The sequence below is a fragment of the Phacochoerus africanus genome, chromosome 15 (assembly GCF_016906955.1).
Source record: "Phacochoerus africanus isolate WHEZ1 chromosome 15, ROS_Pafr_v1, whole genome shotgun sequence".
Taxonomy (NCBI): domain Eukaryota; kingdom Metazoa; phylum Chordata; class Mammalia; order Artiodactyla; family Suidae; genus Phacochoerus; species Phacochoerus africanus.
The window spans coordinates 132,323,689-132,347,077 of NC_062558.1; the positions used below are offsets into that span (position 1 = coordinate 132,323,689).

Consider the following 23,389-nt stretch of genomic DNA (forward strand, 5'->3'; position numbering starts at 1 on the left):
TGTGGCGTAGGCTGGCGGCTACAGCTCCAATTCGACCCCTAGCCTGGGAACCTCCCTATGCCAAGAGTGTGGCCCTAAAATAGCAAAAAAAAAAAAAAAATCTGTTAGCCATAGATACATGAATTTGTTTCTGGGCTCTCAGTTCTATTCCTTTGGTTATGCCTTTTGTTGTGGCAGAACCACACAAGTTGATAGTTTTTACCTATAGTGTGCATTAGTATAATATATTCTTTTTTCAAGTTTTGATAATACTTTAGAACTTTTAAAAAACTTTGGGTCATAAGTTCATTAAAAAATTGTCTCCCAAAAAAACAGAAAAAGAGGGGAGAGTTCCTGTTGTGGCTTAGCAGATTAAGAACCTGACTGGTATCCACAAGGGTATGAGTTTAGTCCCTGCCCTTGCTCAGTGGGTTAAGGATCTGGCATTGTTGCCAGCTGTGGCGTAGGCTGCAGATGCTGTGGCTGGTATCTGGTGTTGCTGTGGCTGTCGTGTAGGCTGGCAGCTGCAGCTCTCATCGACTCCTAGCCTGGGAACTTTCATATGCTGCAGGTGCAGCCCTAAAAATAAAAAAAAAAAAAAATTATCTCCATGTGCCAGATTTGTAATAACCCCAAAATGCATAGTTTTGTTTAAAACTTTTTGATGTGTTTCATTATTTTTCTAGCTGAATACAGAATGGTGATTTAGATAAATATCAGGGTGTATTCTCTTTGAATTTTCACTATGAGTTAAATGAAGAACTAGGAGCTCCCTGGTGGCCTAGTGGTTAAGGATTTGGTGTTGTCACTGCTGTGGCTTGGGTTCAATCCATGGCCCGGGAGAACTTCCACATGCTACGAGTAAGGCAAAAAAAAAAAAAAAAAGAAGAGTCAGTTACATAAATAAACTCAACCTGCCAAAAGATGTTGGTGCTGGCTATAGAGGTACCAGAAAAGGAACAGTCTGTGGATTTGCCACATATCTATGGTTTTTAGAGAAAAATGGATGGAAACACTGTTTTTTACCCATCATGGTTTTTAACTTTAATCAGTACAGCAAAAATTTCAGTCTTTAAGTATCAGAATGTGTTATGTCTCTGAAGTATCATTTAATCTGCAACTTCTCTCTCCTTTTTTTCTCTGTAGTAATTTATTTGCTGAAGAAACTGCTGTTTTGCAGTCTACTTTTGCTGATTGAATATCTGTAGTCCAGTGTAATATGTTCCTCTGTGTTCTTTCCAGTGAATTGGAAGTTGGACTTAGGAAAATCCAGAGACTTGATCAGATTGAGATGAAACTTTTTGTTGTTGTTGTTTTGTTATATGCACTTCATTGGTGATGTTTGTGGCTTCCATTAAGAGGCACATAATACCTGCTTCTCTCTCTTTTCATGATGTTCACTTTATTTTTATTCATTTTGGTTTTAATAATTCAAAGGGTTTTAGAGAGACAGGAAGCTGTAAAGTTTAAGATACAAGCTCTAGAGTCCAAGTGTCTCGGTTCATGTTTTGAGTCATTACCTACTAGTTCACTGATCTTGGAAAGTCACTTCCCTTTCTCAGCATTAAATTTCTTATCTATGAAATGGGGGTGATATTGCCTACTCACAGTGAAAAAAGTAAGTAAATTATTCAGCTGAGATGAATAGCTCTCCTCTGTCCCCATCAAGGCCTGCAGTTGCATTTAGTAACCACTCATAATAAGCTTAATTTCAAGCGATTTTTGCCCATGCTTTTATATATTCCCATCACCCAGCCCCCACCTAATGTTGGAAAGTAGGCCCTTTGTTGAATAAACCATACCATAGCACATTTTATGCTTGAAGTCCATGAGAAGTACTTACTGTTAATGTTTTTATTTTACAGTGTAATGTTCAAGCTCAGAAATGCCTTATGTGGATCGTCAGAATCGCATTTGTGGTTTTCTAGACATTGAAGAAAATGAAAACAGTGGGAAATTTCTTCGGAGGTATTTCATACTGGATACCAGAGAAGATAGCTTTGTATGGTACATGGATAATCCACAGGTTTGTAAAATCCAAAGAGTTACCTCTTTAAAAGTGCATAAGAGTTTTAATTATTAAAGTATTTGATATACTTTACAGGTGTTGGGATTTGTCTATCTAAACAGTATATGTTTAGATTTATTTCTCTTAGCTGTGTTCTCCTTGCTCTGTACCCTCAACTCGTACTGTCTTGTTTGAATTTCAGAAGATGAAACTAGGTTTATTTGACAAAAATTTATGCATGAATTTATATTTTTTCCTTCCTTGGGAGAGACGTCTCTGTCTCTGGTAGAAAAATTTTAAATCATTGAGATTTAAGATGCTGTTTCTAGGAAAGAGACTATTAGCTTTTGGTAAATAGACTACTTAAATGAGTTGACACTCTTGCACCTGTGTAGTCCTTTCACCTTGTAAGGTCAGACTAGAGTGTCACCCATTCATGAATTTGGTTTCATTGTTGCCTTGCAAATTATTGGGGGTAAATGTCTTAAATTAAAAATTAGAATCCCAGTTTTAAGATCTGTGAGAGGCCTTGGATTAGAGGTCATCTCTTGAGTAGTTTTAAATTTTCTCTACCCGTGAAACTCTTGATTCAGATTGAGGTGTATGTTGCAAGGATGCGTGTGCAAAGCAAGAGCTGAGTCTGTGGCAAGCTTGTGAGCTGACCGGGTCTAGAGGACAACTTGTGCAGAGGGGAGCAGAAAGTTCAGGAAGAGCAGGAACTGGGAGGAGGTTCCGTTCTGCTCCACAGAGCAGGAACCAGGTCCCCTACAATGAGTCCAGTATTCATTCCCCTATACTGATTTTAGATTAGACAAAGTACATATGTGCTAATGTATTTTTGTTTATATAGAATTTAAGTTGTAAGGAACCTTAGTATTAATTCAGCCTCTTCCTTAACGCAAGAAATGCATCTGTCTCTGTTCTTCACTGTTGTTTGAACTACACGGTACCCAAAAGTGTTTATTATATTTGAGACAGTTTTGTTTTTTGTTCTGTGAGTGAAAACCTAGTTCCTTGTATCATCTCATTGATCTACTTTTGCCCTCCAATTCTCTGAAAGTTTAGTCCTTTATCCACTTGCAGCCTTGCAAATTTTGGAGAATTTTTATTTTAATTCAGGGTATATTAGTTGAGTGCTGATTTTGTATGAGACTTTCTTCTTCTTCTTTTTTGTTTTTTTTGTTTTTTTGTCTTTCAGGGCTGCACTCAAGGCATATGGAGGTTCCCAGGCTAGGGGTCCAGTCGAAACTGTAGCCACCAGCCTACATCACAGCCACAGCAGTGCAGATCTGAGCCGCATCTGCAACCTACACCACAGCAATGCCAGATCCTTAACCCACTGAGCAAGGCAGGGGATCGAACCTGTGTCCTCATGGATGCTAGTTAGATTCATTTCTGCTGAGCCAGGACGGGAACTCCCAGGAAATGTTTCTTTTTTTTTTTTTTCCCACTTTGGCTGTAGCAGAGAGGTTATATGTTAAAGTTTGTACTCAGCTAGATCTTTCTCACATGAACTCTTTGAAAGCCAGATTTCTGTGGTATAATTAGCACATTAATTTTTTTCTTTATGTAATATAGAATTTTATTTTATTATTATTTTTTTTGTCTTTTTGCCATTTCTTGGGCCGCTCCTGCGGCATATGGAGGTTCCCAGGCTAGGGGTCCAATCGGAGCTGTAGCCACCGGCCTACGCCAGAGCCACAGCAACGCAGGATCCGAGCCGCGTCTGCAACCTACACCACAGCTCACGGCAACGCCGGATCCTTAACCCACTGAGCAAGGGCAGGGACCGAACCCGCAACCTCATGGTTCCTAGTCGGATTCGTTAACCACTGCGCCACGACGGGAACTCCTGTATAGAATTTTAAATACATTTTTTATTGGCTTCTTAATTTTAGTTCTTCATTCCAACTGATAAGACTCTTATAGATTCTGCCATCCAGTGTATTAGCCATCAGTGACCAGCTTTGTGTCGCTTTAAAATGTATTAATCAAGCCATACCTCATCATGAAAACTTTAGTAAAATGTCTTGCTAAAGATTACTGTGGTTGAACCACATGAAATTACCAACATCCTGCCATTTTAATATGCTAAGAAAGGACTGTTTCATATGATTCAGTCCAGTTGCTTCTGTTACGTGCTGTATCACTTTAACTGCTCATAATCACCCTGATAATGGAAGAGAATTAGTTTGGCTGATCTGTCCTTAGGGAACCATACTTCCTCTGCTCACTACTTTCTTTACCACTAACTGGTGGTTTAAGAATCCATTCCACTGTGTTACTAGGGATCAATTTGGGCCTTCCTGTGTTTTGTTGACAGTGTAATGATAAATAAGTAAATAATCAAGTAGCTTTATTAGGAAATGAATTTGGAGAAACTTGAAAAAAGTATCCCGGTAGAGTGAGTACAGGAACTCATGAGAACAAAAGGTTATTTCCCTTTTTATCTTAAATGTCATATTGGTTTATTATTTCTTGTTCATTGTCAAGTAACAGATTTCGAAACCCACGTTTTTTTGTCTGGTTGAACTTGGGAGCAGTTTCATCCCAGACTGTAGAAACTAGGTATTTTGAACATCTTTAATCTCCTAGCTACTTATATTTCCTTATACTTTGCCATTATTTAATCTGTGACCCTTTATGCCATGCAGTCATGACATAGTTGCTCATTTCTCTTCCTCACACAGAGATCAGAGCTGTGTTCACCTGGTTAAAGTAATAGACTTATGGAGGACTTAAAAATAATGATTTTGAATGGAAGGGTAGCAGTGTTTGGGAAAAAAAATCTCTTTGGTAGTGGTTAGGAGATCCTGAGGATATGTGAACATTTCATTTCCTTACCCAAGGTTAAAGGGAAAAAAACTTTTAAACATTTTGTATAATAACACAACCATTTAAAATTATACATTAAAAATTTATAGTTTTATATACATATTTATATTTGGAAGCTTGTACATAGTGTATAGTTTAAAACAGCACATAATGCAGGTTTTTTTTTTTTTGTCTTTTTGCCATTTCTTGGCCTGCTCCCGTGGCCTATGGAGGTTCCTAGGCTAGGGGTTGAACTGGAGCTGTAGCCACCGGCCTATGCCGGAGCCACAGCAACACCAGATCCGAGCCGCATCTGCAACCTACACCACAGCTCACGGCAACGCCAGATCCTTAACCCACTGAACGAGGCCAGGGATCGAACCTGAAACTCATGGTTCCTAGTTGGATTTGTTAACCACTGAGCCACGACGGGAACTCCAAGTCTTTTAAATGTCTAGGCTTCTGTATAATTAACTGTTTCCATTAAGCTTATAGGAGGTTTGAGAAAGATTTCTCCTAATGGTTCATGAGAACAAGCCCATGGAGTTTTGTTTAATGTGCATTATTGTAAAATAAGTTAAATGGTTGATTCTTAATCTATAGCAGAGGAAACTTTCAAAATCAGGATTTTTTTCCTTTTCCTTTTGAAATCTTCTGATCTATGTTTATTTTTTCCAGATTCTTTTTTCTGGTTTTTCCACCTTCCATCTTCCCCCTTTATAGCCCATCCAGTTTATTATATTACAAGACATTAATTAAAACACATTTTTGATTACGGAACTACTTACAAGCCTTCTTTAATGGTTTCCAATCCTTATTTTTTTTCCTTCTGTTTTTTTTTTTTTTTGTCTTTTCGAGGGCTGCACCTGAGGCATATGGAGGTTCACAGGCTATGGGTCTAATCAGAGCTGCAGTTGCGGGCCTACACCACAGCCACAGCAACGCCAGATCTGTAACCCACTGAACAAGGCCAGGGATTGAACCTGCAACCTCATGGTTCCTTGTCAGATTAGTTAACCACTGAGCCACAATAGGAACTCTGGTTTCCAATTCTTAACAGTGTAAATTCCTTGCTACTTTATTTCTTATTCAGATCCTCTATAATTAGGTTCTTAGTGCACGTTCCCAAACCACTGTTACCTGCTTCAGCCCTATTTGTGCCTATATTGTAGCCCAACAGCCACTTTCCTATTTCAGTGCAGAGCATCTGGACATCCTCATCTGCTTGCTGTGGCTCATCTGTTTTCTCTGCCAGAAATGTTCTCTCTTCTGCTCTTAGTGTTTCATAATTTTAAAGTCCAGCTTAAATGCCTTTCATTCTTTCACAGAGTCTTTCCTACTAATAGCTTCAACCAGAAATGATTCTCCCTCTTCTTAATTCTTTACCCTTAGCTCTTTTAAGACACTAATCACATCCCAAACTTGTTTAAGGAAGAATAAAAATATTTTTTAGGAGCATGCCAGTGTATACGTTTCTTGCATATGGTTTTAAAAGTATCAATTTTTTGAAAAAAATGGTATCAGTGTAGATGAGTAATGGCATAATAAATACTAAAGTAATTTAAATAGGGGGGAGCTAATCTTTTTAAAGATATATTTGATTAAAAATTTTAATAAAACAAAGTAATGTGTACTTTTGAAATTTCTTAAAATTGTATTTGTTTAATGTTTCTAAATATTTTTTCCCATTCCTTTTCAAAGCAAAATATGATCTTGTTTATAGTTTGTTAGGTTCATGGAAGAGTTTAGATACAATGATAACAAAATATTCTTTTGGTTATCGAGTGCATCATGGTGAAACAGCATAGAGTTCAGTTTTTGTTGTTTTGCTTTTTAGGGCCGCACTTGCAGCATATGGAGGTTCCCAGACCAGGGGTCGAATCAGAGCTACAGCTGCCGGCCTACACCACAGCCACAGCAGTGCCAGTTCTGAGCTGGGTATGCTACCTACACCACAGCTCATGGCAACTCTGGATCTTTAACTCACTGAGCGAAGCCAGGGATGGAACCCTCAACCTCATGGTTCCTAGTCAGATTCATTTCCACAGCACCAGGACGGGACCTCCTAGAGTTCAGTTTTTTTTACTCATGTTGTCAGCTTGATTTCAGACATAGTAAATATGTGAACCAAAAAGTTTATTTGTAATATGTAACATTAAAAAATTTAATTTCTTGGAGTACCTGTCATGGCTCAGTGGTTAACGAATCCGACTAGGAACCATGAGATCGCAGGTTTGATCCCTGCCTTGCTCAGTGGGTTAAGGGTCCGGCGTTGCTGTGGTGTAGGTTGCAGACGCAGCTCTCCCGAGTTGTTGTGGCTGTGATGTAGGCTGGCAGCTACAGCTCTGATTCGACCTGTAGCCTGGGAATCTCCATATGCCGCAGGTGCAGCCCCAGAAAAGGCAGAAAAAATAAGAATAAAAAAAAAAATTTAATTTCTTAACTTTATGTAGTGTGTATAGGCTGTTATTATATGAGATAAATTTATAATGTTGGATGTTTGTTATATGTTAATCATTTGTTTACAGAACCTGCCTTCTGGATCATCACGCGTTGGAGCCATTAAACTTACCTACATTTCAAAGGTAGTCTTTCTGTGTTGTCTTACATGCTTGCATGCATTAAAATCCCTTTGAATGAGAGTGTAAATAAAAGGAGTAGTCTCCTCTCTTTGTCATTTAAGACGATGTTCTGGTTCATATCATGCTGAAAATAGTACCTGATGTTTAGGAAGTTTTTTGTTAAAATCAGGAAGAATATGGAGTTAACTTACAAGATGTGGCAAATTGCAAAATTTAACATTAACTTTTACAGTGAGGTATATGACTGTCAGAAGGGGAGATATCGGATGACAGGTTCTGTCTTTGGGAAATCTGGAGAAGATTTTTCTAAGTCTGTATGTATTTATTTAAACTAATTTTTTTTTTTTGTCTTTTTTGCTATTTCTTTGGGCCACTCCCTTGGCATATGGAGGTTCCCAGGCTAGGGGTCAAATCGGAGCTGTAGCCCCCGGCCTACGCCAGAGCCACAGCCACGCGGGATCCAAGTCGCGTCTGCAACCTACACCACAGCTCACAGCAATGCCGGATCTTTAACCCACTGAGCAAGGGCGGGGACCAAACCCGCAACCTCATGGTTCCTAGTCGGATTTGTTAACCACTGCGCCACTACGGGAACTCCTATTTAAACTAATTTTTAATCTTATTAGTTTGACTTTTTGCTTCTTTATGTTTTACTTTGAGGAAAATAAACATCTTCACGATGAAGGAATGGTTTTTCCATATTTTGTCTGTACTAATTTGTTTTCCAGTTTGTTACTTTTTTTGGAATTTTTGTAGTACTATTTTTCTTTTCAGAAATTTAGATTTTGGTATTAGGTGGTTTTTTTTTTTTTTTTTCTTTTTATTAGTGTTTTGGGAACTGAGAGAGATGCTGAGGAACTAGCTTTATGGGGTTTTTTTGTGTGTGTTTTACCAAAAAGTAATAAGCTTGATGATGACTTAAGATGAAATATGAAAAGTAGCAACGCAGTATCATTAAGTGATATGTGTACGCATACGTTGGGATTTGTTAGCAAAGATCTTCAAGAGAAGGCCAGTTTGTGTAAGTGTGCCTGTGTGTACCAGATAGATATTTTGATAAATAAAAAGCTCTGTTATCAGTATCACAATAGAGCTGTTCACTCTCATTGATCAAAAAAAAAATTAATTTTTTGACGATAAAAAAGTTACGTATTGAAAGGGAACCATTTTATGTTAAAGCCGTATTATGTAAATTTGCAAAGGACAAATATTGTTCAAGTGTCCCTCCATTGTTCTTCAATTTAAGACATTTAATAGTACTTCAGGGTAGCTGGCAGCTTAAATTTAGAGGTTCTTATTAGGAAGCATAGAATCCCAGTGTTAGACCCTCCTCGTTTATGTCATTGCCTGCAGTATATGTGTAGCTGTAACATAAATAATGCTGCCAAGGACTTTTGACTCTTGATGAAGTGAGATGCAGTTGAGGTAGGAATTGCCCGTGTGCCTGAATCTTTTCAATTGCTTGTTGCCTGGTCTTTTGAAAAATGGGAGGCTTTTTTAAAATTAAGGTGTTAACTCGGTAAAGCAGGCACACTGACTGGCAGCTGCTTTCCATTCTTCCATTGCTTCCTTTGAAAAATATAACCTCGATGTGGTTCCAGTACATTTCATCTCTGACCCATCACTTGCTGAAGTTTGAATTGTACAGCTTGTGCTCCACTTCAGACGTGCCACTTTTTTTTCCCCCAGAATTTATTCCCGGAACACATTTCATTGTGACTCAGAGCTCTGAATTTGTAGATGAGATCAGTCAGGAATCCCAGACTTAGAATTCCTTCTGAAGGTACAAAACAGATGCTACAGTTTTAAGTTCTACCACTGGGCAGTGGCCTGGCAATAGCCATGAATGGGCTTCCCAGTGAGCTGCTTTGTGTAAAGGGCCAGCAGCAGCCTGGTGCAACTAGTTGCTTCACCTTCTAAATGGAGCCATCCGCATGCTGCATTTAGGAAAGGGGGGGCCCATAATCGCAGGGTAGTTTACTGTACAAGTGGGGATCCAGTGCCATTTTTATTTTCTCACTGCAGGTTAATGCCTTCTGGGTTTTCGGACTTTATGAAATATACAGTCTTCTCCTGTCACCATTTCCCTTTGCAGTTCACAGCAAATTTAGAAATGCAATTTGAGAAGAATTCTTAGTTTCTGTGGAGTATTCATTGAGGATATTTTGAAAATTATGCTAAACCAAAAATATTTATATGTGTGACATAAAACCTAATGGTTTATGTTCAGGTTCTTTACACTTCCTTTGACGAAAAAACAATTTTGTTCAAAGAAAACATGAAAGTATCATTTGTTTTAAACATCGTGCAGTTGGGGACCCGTATCTTGAATTTAATTTACGGTTCTTTTTCAGTCGCCTTAAAGTTTAATTTTAGATCTATGTGTTAAACGTGTATGATTATGGGAATGTCATACATGTGGAAGTTCACAGAGTTTACAGTTGGTTGTGGTCGCATATGAAGAAATGAGTGATTCATCTCTCTTTCTTGTTAGGTTAGCGATGCAACTAAGCTAAGGCCAAAGGCTGAGTTCTGTTTTGGTGAGTAGCCATATTTTTTTATATATTAGTTATTTCACGTTAGACTAATAAAATTACATTGTATTATAAGAGAACACAGTCACAGAAAACCATACAACATAATCCTGTGAGTTAATGAATTATTCTAAGGCAAATTCCCTTGAAACTACCATCTAGGGAAGAAATGAAACTGCTCCCCCCTCGCTGAAGCCTCGTTTCCGTGTCCCATCCCAGTTGCAGCCTCCTCCCTCTCTGCCCATGTGTCGTCATCTGGGCATTTATAGTGATCATATCCAGTGAGATCAATATCATGCTTTCTACCTGATATTATTTGATACTGAAGAAGTAATGGAAGGAATTGAGTTTGCAGCTTGTGGGTAATGAGAAGCTTACAGTTTGAGGGCAGGGGTAGATGAAGGTATTTGATAACTCGTTCAGAAGCATATAAGGAATGTCTAGTATAGGTGCTCCGCGCTTGGCACTGGGGCTGTGAAAGTGATGAGAGGCAGTTCCTGTCCTTAAGAATCTCACAGGCTGGTTGTCTCACAGATACAATACCAGGTAATTATCATCTCATGTATCATGGGTAGTAGATAAAGGGGTGTACAGTCTCTTCAGGAATCACAAAGGAAGGAGCTCCCATTGTGGCTTAGTGGAGAACAAATCCGGCTAGGAACCATGAGGTTGTGGGTTTGATCCCTGGCCTCGCTCAGTGGGTTAAGGATTCAGCGTTGCCTCGAGCAGTGGTGTAGGTTGCAGATGTGGCTCAGATCTGGTGTTGCTATGGCTGTGGCACAGGCTGGCAGTTGCAGCTCCAATTAGACCCCTATCCTGGGAACCTCCACGTGCTCTGGGTGCAGCTCTTAAAAAAAAAAAAAAAAAAAAAAAGACAAAGAGTGGAGAAATTTAGAAACTGTTAAAATAGAGGGTGTAGTTGAAGCTGGGAGAATTGATCTACTCTCAGAGAGTTTGTTAATGGACATTAGTGATGAAAGAGACAAAAATTAGGAATTTCCAGCTGACATCAAAAGGGATTGTTTTGCACTAAAGTAAAAAAAAATGCTTCTTGAGGTAGAATTGATGTTACATTTCTTTGTTTTCTTTTGCTTGAAAAGCGTGAGTGTCTTCTGTAGGCGCTATGTTCGGGGTAGCCTCTGATGGCAATCATTTATATCCAGTAAGAAAGTAGGATGTGAGCAGGATGAAATAGCTGTGCAGAGAATCCTCTATGATGCCTTTGTCACCACTGAGAGACTAATAGAAATGTATTTAGTATCATGTATTTATTCCACATGTTTATTTTTTGGTTGCTAAATAGGAAAATGCCTCAGAAGTAGTGAGTGAAAAACAGCTGGGGGCAGGTCAAGTGACAGAGAACTGTGTATTTTAGCATGTACCGTACACATACTCTTGCCAAGTCTTCAATGTAAAATCTGAAATGTACAGTTTGGAGGTCTAATAATACACAGCATAAGATTTGACATTCAGTTATGGGATGTTTAGAAGGAATGATTTTAGTTGACATCAAAGAGTAAGATGAGTTGTTTATTGGTCTGCTGGTAGTTCCTGAGTCCTCTACTACTAGAGAGAGTAAAGGTTCATAACCTGCCTTCAGAGAGAGGCACTGGCTTCTAAAAGGGAGCTCCAGCTTCCTTTCAGAATGGCAATATAAGGTCTTTCCGATTTCCTCTCACACTGTCCCCAAACAGGGGACAGGAGCCACATCTGCAACCTACACCTACAAGAAACACTCAAGCCATCTTTGCTGAAACGAGCAGCTGTCTGTAATCCACAGTGTGTAAAGATGGAAAGCGGATGGAGGAAGAGTAACTGACTTAGCAGAGGAGAAGAGGCCAGGACAGAGCCACCCCTTTCTGTGTCCTGCCCCCACTCCACCTCTGGAGAGACTAGGTGCTGGATCCTGTCTGGGGAAGTAACAGAAAACAGGGACTTTGTGTGAACGTCCATGTAGAAACAATCTCTAGTTCCGACCTCATCCGGCCCAGACAGGCAGCCACCCTCCCCCCATCCCAGCAAGGAATGGCATGTGTAGCATCTCCAGAAATAGAATCAGTGAGGCTTTGTGCCTGGGGACACTGTTCCAGAGAAGGGTTGAGATGAGGCCCGAAACAGAAAATGGGAGAATTAAATAAACGGCTGTACCCTGAATGTAGCCCTTGCCCGTGTCCAGCCCCAGAGCATCGGCAGCCAGGTGGAGATGGGGCAAGAACCTGAGCACCCCAGAACAGAGAGCCCTAGGCACTGACACCTGGGCATTTCTACCAGAGGAGCGTGCTGTGCAGGGAAGTCCACCAGTCAGAAACCTATGTATATTTAAGGGAGCTTCCAGTCATTTTTAGTATCTTGTTTTAAATATGAATGCACAGCCCAGGATTACATGACCTGTGAGGAGAAGACGTATCAAATAGGAAAAGGAACATGGACAATGCAAAACTCAGAAGAAAAAGTTAAAGAAAGCTAGAAATAGAACAAAGATAATAGGAGAGAAGTAAGAAAATTGACAGGGAAAAGAATGGAGGGAATAGAGAAAACGGGAGAAACGTGGCAAAGAAATACGATAAAATGTCTCATAACTGTTTTGATACATAGCTATATTTGAACCATAACCAGTTGATCCTAGGTTGTGAAATGATTTTTGTTTGGAGTCAAGCTGTTGTTTATGCTTCACGTTTTATCCATTTTTGATAATTCACTTTGATAGTAAAGATTTGAAATGAAATAAGAAGGTGTTCAAGTGAAAAGGTTCCTTAAGCACACAAGCCTCTGCTCTGCATTCATCATATACAATGAAACCCTTGCTTTAAAAGCGTGGAAACGTACAGGTTTTATACAGTGATTACTGTTCAAAGTTTGTTTTCTTCCTTTCCCTGTCCATGTTCCCCCAACATGGCTAATATCAGCTTTCAGTAATGCGTTTTACACGTTCCACCGAACTTCCACCCTGGGAAATCTCCAGACGATGATAGTGAGATGATAAAGATGGCGAGCAGACTGTCTCCTCTGACCATGCACTGTGCTAGTTTCTTTACACTATCTCCCTCGCCCTCCGGGAAGGAATGAGTGACATTCCCTCTCGTGGTTGAGGAAAATGGGACTCGGAGATTAAATACGGTTTACAGGTATTCAGGAGCTAGTCAGGTCTGGCTAACTCCAGGTTCTGATGCCCACCCCTATCATATCACTGTGCTTCTTCCTGCCATGAAACAATCCTTGCAGCTTGTGATGTGTTTATCCAGTCTGCAAAGTGTGCAGAGTCCCTTTAGAGGTATATTTGCCTCTCTTCTTTCCCTTAAAAGAGATTCTTTTTTTTTTTTAATTTTATTTTCCCGGGAGAGGGAGGGAGTGGGAGGGATCGGGAGCTTGGGATTATCAGACACAACTTAGAATAGATTTACAAGGAGATCCTGCTGAGTAGCCTTAAAAGAGATTCTTATATAAATGTTATTTATTCAAAAATATGTGGATTGAGTACTTACTGTATAGCATGTGTTTTGTGTTACTAAGTGCTTAGATTTTTTAAACTCTTCAGATGTTCTAGGCAGGTACCCAGAACAGCATACAGGAGAAAGAGCCATTATGAGGAGAGCTTAGTTTCAACCTGGAAAAAGATTATGAAAGGATGCCTTACTGATCGTTAGAAATTAAAAATGAAAGCTATATATTGACATGTAATAGCCTAGTGAGTTACTGATTTATCTTAATTTGTATTTATGATATTTTATATTTTTTGAGTCTCCAATAAGGTATAAAAGAATGGACTTAGAGTGTGTTAAATTTCTTTAGATCCAGACTAGTTGTTTTATAGCAATTCACAAGGTAAGACTCTCATATCAATTCAAGGAAGCTCTGTTTTAGTGTCTTGGTCTCAGTCTCAATTTCAAAATCTTGTATGTTTGAGAAATAACCCTTTTTTCCCTTGAGGGTTTTCATTTCCCCCTTCTCTTAGTCACATCCAACTGAGTGTTAGACTATTATTTTAAAATTTTGATGGAAATTCTTGGAAGTTGTAGATTTCAAAGATTGCTGCACTATAGCTGTTCAGATGCCTTAGCTCCTAGAATAATGTTTGTTTTTAAAAAATAAACCGTGTGATATTTAATTAATAAGCTTTAATTAAAAATTGACTATGGTAGTTTGTCAACAACTATGTATTTAAGTGTGCTTTCTTTTATAGAGATAGGTAGTCTCTAAAGGGGTATATATAAATCAAATGGCATAAAACAGCTCCAAATGTATTAAGATGATAAACATAGAAGGAAATGCATAAGGGCTGGAAAAATGAAAATTGTATTTTTATAATCTTGAATTGGGGAGACTTTGTAAATATGATGTGAAAGAGTCATAAAAATAAAAGAAAAAGACTGATAGAATTATTTCTGTTTGATCAAAGACATCATGAACTAAATGAAAAGACAATGGCAGACCGGGAACAGTACCTGAAGGGGATCAGAAAGGATTAAAATAAAAACTTTCATAAATCAGTAAAAAATAAATGAACACTCAGGAGAAATATGGGTAAAGAAAACAAACAGACCTCACAAATGCAGATGGCCAAGAAGCACGGATAACTAATTTGTCTCAGTTATCAGAGAAATTCAGATGTAAACCAGGTAGAATTTTTCACCGGTTGGGTTGTCAGCGCTGCGTCAGTCAGGGTCCGGTCAGGAAGACACACCACACTTGGCATCTCAGACCCGGCGGATTTGTTACAGGGAGCTGGTTACCCAAACGTCAAAAGGCTGAAGGAGCGCAAAGGGAATGGCACAGTAACCCAGAAATTAGAAACTGTGTGAAGCAGCTACCATGCCCAGGGCTGGCCAAAGGAAAGGCCAGAGATGGTATTACCAGAAGCCAGGACTTTGGAGGCGGGGCCACCGTGGAGCTGGCGGTTGGTTCTGAGGGGCCTGCAGGGCAGGTGTCAGAGCAGCCCAAGGGCCTGCAGCAGTGCGGGCTGTGTGTTGCTGCTGCAGAGGGAGACCAGCCAGAGCAGGCGTCCCCTGCCCCCACCTCCCTCACCCCCCCGGCAGTACCTCCCACGGGCAGAGCACGGCCCAAGCTGGCAAGGGGGGGTCTAGGGAATATTGTCTGCAGACTCCCAGCCCCAGTGTCACAGAGCCTTGGGGCTGAGAACAAAAGGTACTGGTGAGGAATGTTAGACACAGTAGGCTTTTGTGTACGCTATTGGTAATCATGTAAATGGATTCAGCCTCTGAGGAAGACAGTTCGCTAATATCTATAAAAATTTTAAATGTGCATCTTCTTTCCAACAAGCATATGTTCAGAAACTTATCCTATACAAATGCTAGCCCAAGTATGTTCATGATGTTTCATTGGGATATTTTACAGTAATTTCAAGAATTAGAGCCTGAATGTTCATTAGGGCTTTGGCTAAATATATTGTGGTATTTCCACATTTAATGAAAAACATGACCTTTAAAAATAAGAGTTTTAGGAGTTCCCATCTTGGCACAGTGGAAATGAATCCGACTAGGCACCATGAAGTTGTGGGTTCGACCTCTGGCCTCCATCAGTGGGTTGGGGATCTGGTGGTGTCGCGAGCTGTGGTATAGGTCACAAACACGCCTCGGATCCAGCTTTGCTGTGGCTGTGGTGTAGGCTGGCTGCTGGAGCTGGCTGCTGGAGCTCCGATTAGACCCCTATCTGGGAACCGCCATATGCTGCAGGTGCAGCCCTAAAAATAATAATAATAATAATAATAAATAATCAGAGTTTTACCTATATTATTGAGTGATAAAAGCAGTAGGATAGATGGTCTAACCTTTTGTCAGATTCAAAAGTCATGATACTGAACCTAGCAAGGGTTTTCAGCTGCTGTAGACATAGATTTAGAGGTAACAGGTGTAAACGTTCATGTGTTGCAGTTTGTTTTTTCTCTCAACAGTTATGAATGCAGGGATGAGGAAGTACTTCCTACAAGCCAATGATCAGCAGGACCTAGTAGAATGGGTCAATGTGTTGAACAAAGCTATAAAAATTACAGTAAGTATTTGTATTTATTGTGTGAAAATATGTAATGTCTGGAGGTGATCTTTACATTTTGAAAACCTACTGAATGTCTTCAGCTTTCCAACAGTTTGTCCAAAACTTAAACTTTGTAAAAAAGGCAGACTGTATTTTCTGGTACATAGTATCATTCTTGGCCCATAAAGTCAGTGGATCAATGCTTTTTTTAACCCAGTGTGTACCTACTAAAGGTGTGTATGACTGTAGATTTTACAGGACTGTTTTTAGGGGAAAATCCATGTAGAGTTTTCTCCCCTGCTCCTCGTTCCCCGCCAGGGCCGATTAAGAGGCTTCCTGCCCCGCCCCTACCCGGGGAATAGGACAGGTATCCTTTCTGTCCTCCACACTGGGGCTGGGGCTGGTGTCACACAGGGTAGGAGTTAATGACAGGAGCAGGACAAGGGGGCCGAAGGGCTCAGAAGTGACGCCCAGGCGTAGGGACTGATCTGAAGAGCTGTGGCAGCCAGAGGGTCCTGCCCACCTGGTCCTCAGGGTGTTCGTCTCAGCTCGAGACTTCTTGCCCCTGCTCTTGTCCCTCCAGGTCCCCGGGCTCGCTGTGCCTGTGCTCCTTCCTTTTCAGGGCTGCAGCCTCCTGCTTCCAGCTGATTCTCGGTTTTCTGATGAACATTAAGATGTATTGATTCTTTACAGTGTGCCAGGGCCTTGCACTGAAGGCGTTACCCAAAGTGTCTGGGAAAAGTGAGGTTTAGGATTGAGTGACGTTGATGGGTTTGATGGTTGGGGAGTTGGGGAGCTGCGAGCCGTCTGCTTGACTCTGGAGCCCAGCGCCTCACTGCTTCCTGAAAAACAGAGCCTCCTTCCTTCCTACCCTAAAGCAGAAAGCAGACTTCTCAGAGAGCTTCCACGAGCAGGTAGACAGGAACTATCCCTGACGACCGTTCCTTCCTGTCTCCTCTTTACACCCAGTGGGGAAAAGGCAGCCGACCCGCCTGGGAGGATTGGGAAGGAGGTCCTGCATGAGGTTTGTGCTCTTACTGAAATGAGGCTATTCACTGACCTTACACAGCTTAGTCTTCAAAAACATACGCCTCGAGAGTCAGCATATGTTCATTTCCATTTAAAATGAATTATTCCATCTTTATATCACAACACAATAAAGAGTTAATATAACTCAAGCTGTTCTCAGAGTTAAGTTGATTTTCTTGTCTTGCACCAGAACAGCTTGTTACCACATGACAGAAAACACCCACGCACTGCATCTGATCTGTACATGAAGCAGAAGTTATTTTAGGTTTGTGCAGTTTCAGGAAAGAGATTTTTTTTAACTGATTCAGAAGTACATATTCTTGAAAGGTTTAACTGATTGTTTTTAATGCTTAATAAATATTCCCTACTTGGAAAATTTCTTTAGAAAGACAATATGTGGTGACTTAATGAATTAATTCTTTTTTTTTTTTTTTTTTTACAATTTGTAAAAATAAACAGCACTGGTTTCTTAGTACTTTAAGAGAAAAAGTAATGAATGGTCTCAGGCTTTTTTACCATTTTGGTTGTTCTTGAATTGCTTTATCTAGTTTATTAATGATATGAAACCATGTTATACAAATGGCACTTGTAAATTTATTGGAAAGCAAGAGAAACCAATTAGGGTTTGGGTAATGACTCAGAGTACATGGGCTTTTAAATAGCTTTTGTGGTCTTGCAGCCTTTACATGTTGAAATTTTTATAGTATAAGATAAATCCAATGGTATTCATTTTTTATAGTTTACATTTGGGAAATATAAACACACATAAGCTATAGAAATCCTTAGCTTGTCAACAGAGTGATTATATTAAAACAAATACAGAATTGATAGCACTTATTAAAATCAACTTTATGTAGATACACATTAACTCAGGATAGCAAGGAAAGGATTTCCTATGCTTTAATAAGATACATTTTAATTTAATTTAATTTTTTTTTTTTTTTTTTTTTTTGTTGTTAGGGGCACACTCCCGACATAGGGAGGTTCCCAGGCTCGGGGTCTAATCGGAGCTACAGTTGCTGGCCACAGCCACAGCAACACCAGATCCAAGCCTCATCTGTGACCTCCACCGCAGCTCACAGCAATGCCAGATCCTTAACCCGCTAATCCAGGCCAGGGATCAAACCTGCATCCTCATGGATCCTGGTCAGATTCGTTTTCTCTGTGCGGGAACTCCATACATTTTAATTTTATTCTTTATTCTTTAAAAAAAAAAATCTTAGCAGTTTTCATTTCTTATGCACTTTACACATTTAAGTGTATTAAATTAAATATTAATTAAGATTCATTTAAGTAAATTTTCCTCTGGAAATTGCTGGTGATTTCCATGTAGATTTGTTTGAGATCTTCAAATTTACCTTTCTGTGAAGTCAGTCACTCAAGGTGACATTTTGGTGAACTATGTAATTTTGTAGTCTGCTAAATACAATGTAATATATAAACTTACAATTTTTGGAAATCCAAAATTAGGTTTGGGGAGTAAATGGTTTCAGAATAGAGGTGATTATAGGGTAGTGGGTAAGGGAACAGTGATTATTTATCTACTTACTAATTATAGTACCTTGCCATCTTAATGGACCTCATCTGACACCCTAGTCTGTGGCTTTCCTTATTTTTATGAAGTCTGTGTGAATGTGTATTGGTAACTGCCCTTGAAAAAAAATTTCCCCCGTATTAAAAAAGAAAGGGCAGTAGTGGAGAAAATCCTACCCTGAAAGGAATGTTGATGACTAGAGTTTGGAAAATCAAAATTTAAAGTATACTTTCAACCAATTATTCATTTATATTAATAACTATAAGTATAGCATCTGGTCCTCTATTGATTATTAAGGAATATTCATGTTGTATATGACTTCTTCCTAAACAGAAACCTACTATTTTTTAAAATAGTGTCTTTTCCCACTGTAGATTTTAATTTACAAATCAGTATTAGATTTTAATCTGAAAATTAGTGTTTTGAAATTGTGGCCAAAATTCCACTTTTTATTTTTATTTTTTAATTGGCAGCTGAGTGCAAGTAGATAGAATAAGCTAAGATGGGATATGTGCCCCGAAGTCTAAGGCCCTGTGCCTCTGTGTTTCACCCTGCAGGCAGAGCCTCAGAAAGGTCGTAACACCTCAGAAAGGTCGTAACACCCGGGAGTTTGTGTTTGAACATTGTAGCTTTCAGTCGTCAAGCCCTGTCGGTATTCTGCTTTTGTTCATCTCTTCTCTAGTCATTTTTATCTTTTCTTTTTCTACTGTTAGAATTTCCTGGCTTCCCCTTGTGGTTCAGTGGGTTAAGGATGCAGTGCTGTCCCTGCAGCAGCTCAGGTCATTGCTGTGGCTCGGGTTCGATCACTGGCCAGGGAACTTCCACGTGCTGTGGGTGCAGCCAAAAAAAAAAAAAAAACAACAAAACAAAACAAAAAAACGTTCCTACTGTTAGGATCATGTGCAGGTAAATGCCTGCTAAAAATATATTCAAATCTCTCATAACAAAGGCAGTCACAATAAAAAAGGATGGCAAGCAGAGGAGAGAGAAAGAAGGCAGTAGCCATTGAAACCAAGCATGCGCCATGCCTTTGACATTTGCCCTCTGTCTAGTGAGGTCACTTTTCTGATCCTCATTAAACAGTTGCCTGATTGATTGGGTTTTTTGGTCCCGAAAATATGTTTAAGGACAGATTTTAGACTAACTTTTCACTCAGAGTTTTTAAAGGAGTTGCTGTATTCATGGGTATCTTGCTAATATTTTTCTTGTTCTTTGGGAATACGGTAAGTACAATTTAGATAATTATTATTGTAAAATGCAATTCTAAGTTAATGAGCTCTGACATTGGAATTATGCTATATTTAGCATTTTATTATAAGGACAAATGAAAAGCAGTAGGTTTTACAGCATAGGCAAGGATTTTTAATATGCTGTCATATCTAGAAGAAAAATAAAAGGAATATAAATTTCAGTATATTTTAAGGGTGATATTAATGGTAGTTTTTAGGAAATTCTCATGTATGACTAAACTCTCAACTTGAAAGAAGGAAGAGCCACTTTTCATATGGGTCACCTTTTACAGCACATTTTAGTTAATACAGTTGACTGGATAATTTTCCGTCATTTCCCATTCTTTTAATGCTATTTTCTCTTCATAAGGATAACTTGGCCACATTTTCTCTATCAAAATAATTGAAATACATAATGCTGTTCATTAGAAAACACTGGGGGCTCTCTTAGCAAATTGTTTCTGAGTCCAGTGGCCTTTGTAGCCCTTTCACTCTTACGTATTTATGTGAATCTTGTCAGGTCACATGCTGTGCATTATCATATTGCCTTTAAAAAACACTCCAAAATGTGCAGTCTCTCAGGAAAAACTCTTAGAAGGTTTCGGGAGTCTTTCCCCTCTAGGATTCATTGCTCATCTGTGTCTTTCCTATTTCTCACTCTCTCTTTGTTTCTGCCCACGACTGGTATTTATACTGGTAGTATAAATATGGCTGAGAGGGTGGAGGGTTGGCCTAAGGCCTGGGGAGAAAGCTGAGAGGGAAGCATGTAAAGGGATCTAAAGAGACAGGATCCCCTGTCCTCAGGGATGCTGTAAAATCATGGGCAGGAATGGAGGAAAGAGAATGATAACAGCACCGAGCTGTAATACAGTGTCAGGTGCTCTGATAATCTAGGGGTGTAGTATAGTGGTTGAGTGTGGAAGAGAATTACAGAAACTTAGCTAGAACGTGGCACAGCCAGGATCTAAACCTGGGTTCCACACCGAGCCTGTGTTCTTACTGCGTTAGTGGCGAAGCTACTACCCCTGTGCATAGGGTTTATAGGAGGATTAAATGGGAAAATATCTGAAGTAGTTCCTGCCCAAGTAAGCACTCAGTGAATGGTGGCAGTCTCATAAAGTCATACTATAAAAGAAAAAATTAGTACAAGAACTTAAAGTGTGTATACATGCACTAAAAATAATTTTTTTATGTGCCAATTATATATAAGTTGATGATCAGTTGGAAATTCTGATAAAAGAGGGTCTCCTGTGTAATAATGCTTGTTGTAAAATGATTCACTGACTTATTATTTTAGGTACCAAAGCAGTCAGACTCACAGCCTCATTCTGACAACCCAAGTCGCCAGGGCGAATGTGGGAAGAAGCAGGTGTCTTACAGAACTGACATTGTTGGTGGTGTGCCCATCATCACCCCAACTCAGGTAATACATTCAGTCTGGTGGGTGACGGTTTAACCAACACCGCGTATTGATTTTTGTATTGTTATCAAAAGTAAGACAGTACATCTTTACTGAATGAATACCGTACTCAATTTAAAAAAATATGTATTTCTTATTTCAAAAGTATGTTTTTATTATAAAAAATTTGGAAAACATAGATAAACAATGTTTAACACTTTCATGTTTTCTTGAGCCTTTCTTCTGTGTACTTTTGTCCCTAGAAGTGAGGATACTTTGTAAACAGCTTTTTTCCTTTACATCTCAAACATTTTCCAAGTCATCAAAAATTATTTCCCATCATTTTTAATGACTGTGTAGTAGTTTTGCCATGAATTTACCTAAATTACAAACTTTCTGTTCTCGCACGGAGTTCTTTTCCCTTCCTCTTTCTTTTACAAACAGCGTAAGTAGGAAAATCCCACTCCTCCTCCTGGGCTTCTCCTTTACTCGCACACTGCCGCGCTCACAACACTCCTGACACAAGGCCACTCCTGACACGAGTGGTTCTTTTCCCCACCCAAGAGATCCGGCGACACCGGTGGGGTGTCTGACAGTTTCTCTGACACCGTCCATCTAGGTCCCACGAGACCGCCCCTCTGCTGCATCCGTTTCCTCAGTAGCAAAGCAGGGGAACAGCGGCTGACGTTTTACACATTTGTGAAAGTGGAAGCACATTTTCAGAGAGGGACAGGGAGGACTCACGTGCGCGCTCGTTGCAAAGAGGGCCCGGCTCACTCTATAGGAGTCTATACCCCACAGTGGACCTGAGTGGGGACCCAGTTTGACCTTCTGATTGGTCTTGGGTGGGAGACCCTATTTGCATGGGGAACAGGTTATCTGGTGGCCGGGTGAAGAATGGGCAACATTCCTTCTCTAGCAGAGAGTGAGCAGCCCAGGCTGGTCAAGGTGGGGGAAGGGGCGTTACAATGAGACATGGCCAGAGGCTCTGGGGTTTCATCTCCTTGAAGGGAACTTGAAGGGGGCTTGAAGCCTGTAACACCTCCACCCCCTTCAGAAGCCCGTCCCAGGAAGTCCAGGTTGTTACCTGTGCCTCTGACTGATGGGCTATAAATTGGAGGTTCTTGTAGCCCCTTCTTGGGCCCAGTTAATTTGCTAAAGCAGCTCATAGAACTCAAAAAACAATTTAGTTATTGTATACCTGTTTATTGTAAAATGATCTGATAAAGGATACAGATGAACATCCAGCTGGAAGAGGTATGTAGGGCAGGGTGTCTGGGAAGGGCTGTGGAGCTCTTGTGCCTTCTCTGGGTGGTGCTCTCCCAGAACCTCCATGAGCTCAACTGCCCAGAAGCTCTCTGAGTCCCAGATAATGGGGGATTTCTGTGGAGGCTTCATCACATAGACATGATTGATCATTAACTATTTCCAGCCCCTCTCCCCTCTCTGGAGAGTAGGGGATGGGGATGAAAAAAATCCCAAATCTTTAATCATGGCTTGGTCTTTCTGGTAACTAGCCCCCATCCAGGAGCTCACCAAGAGTCATCTCATTAGATCAAAGGACACTGCTATCACCCAGGAAATTCCAAGGGGCTTGGGAGCTCTGTGTCAGGAACCGGGGTCAAAGACCAAATACTAGAACAAAAGATGCATAATTCTTTTTTTTTTTTTTGCTTTTTAAGGCCACATTTGTGGCATATGGAGGTTCCCAGACTAGGGGTCTAATCGGAGCTACAGCTGCCAGCCCGCACCACAGCCAGTGCAGGATCCGAGCTACACCTGTGACCTACATCACAGCTCGCGGCAACACTGGATCCTTAACCCACTGAGTGGAGGCCAGGGATCGAACCCGCAACCTCATGGTTCCTAGTCGGATTTGTTTCCACTGCGTCACAACGGGGATTACGATACATAACTCTTTAAACCTGTTTTTTTACAACCTGGCCTAGATGAACTAAACAGAAGACTGAAATTTCCATTCAGTTCTGTCCCAAAAGTACTGATGTGCTAACTTAATTCTTATTTTGGGTATCATGGAAAATACGTTTACCTTAAATTTTTTGATGACATTAAAACTTCTGTATGAGCTTATTAAATTTCTTGTGTTGCTATGGAGTGAATGTGTTTATAATGCAAATTAAATACCAGCAGTTGAGAAACTAAGAATTTTAAGGTAATTAATTGGTATTTCCAGTAAACATTTTTTATTATGTGCCTTTTTAGACTTAAAAGACTTGTTAATTAGTTATTGAGTACTTTCTTTATGCTAGTCAGAGGATATATGTATGAAAGG

The 23,389-nt window shown here is 40.0% G+C and overlaps 1 protein-coding gene across 5 annotated transcripts in view; it reads left to right on the plus strand.

Annotated features, from left to right (window-relative positions):
• PLEKHA1 (pleckstrin homology domain containing A1) overlaps positions 1-23,389 on the plus strand; it is a 56,483-nt gene that overhangs the window by 13,072 nt on the left and 20,022 nt on the right. For 4 of the 5 annotated variants that reach the window (XM_047760263.1, XM_047760264.1, XM_047760267.1 and 1 more), the window contains exons 2-6: positions 1,845-2,005; positions 7,330-7,386; positions 9,878-9,923; positions 15,826-15,923; positions 20,995-21,120. In XM_047760263.1, the coding sequence (XP_047616219.1) occupies positions 1,865-2,005; positions 7,330-7,386; positions 9,878-9,923; positions 15,826-15,923; positions 20,995-21,120 (468 nt within the window). In that variant the 5' untranslated portion in view covers positions 1,845-1,864. Of the gene's footprint in view, positions 1-1,844; positions 2,006-7,329; positions 7,387-9,877; positions 9,924-15,825; positions 15,924-20,994; positions 21,121-23,389 lie in introns of those variants that run through there. The other variant, XM_047760268.1, reaches the window with a different exon arrangement.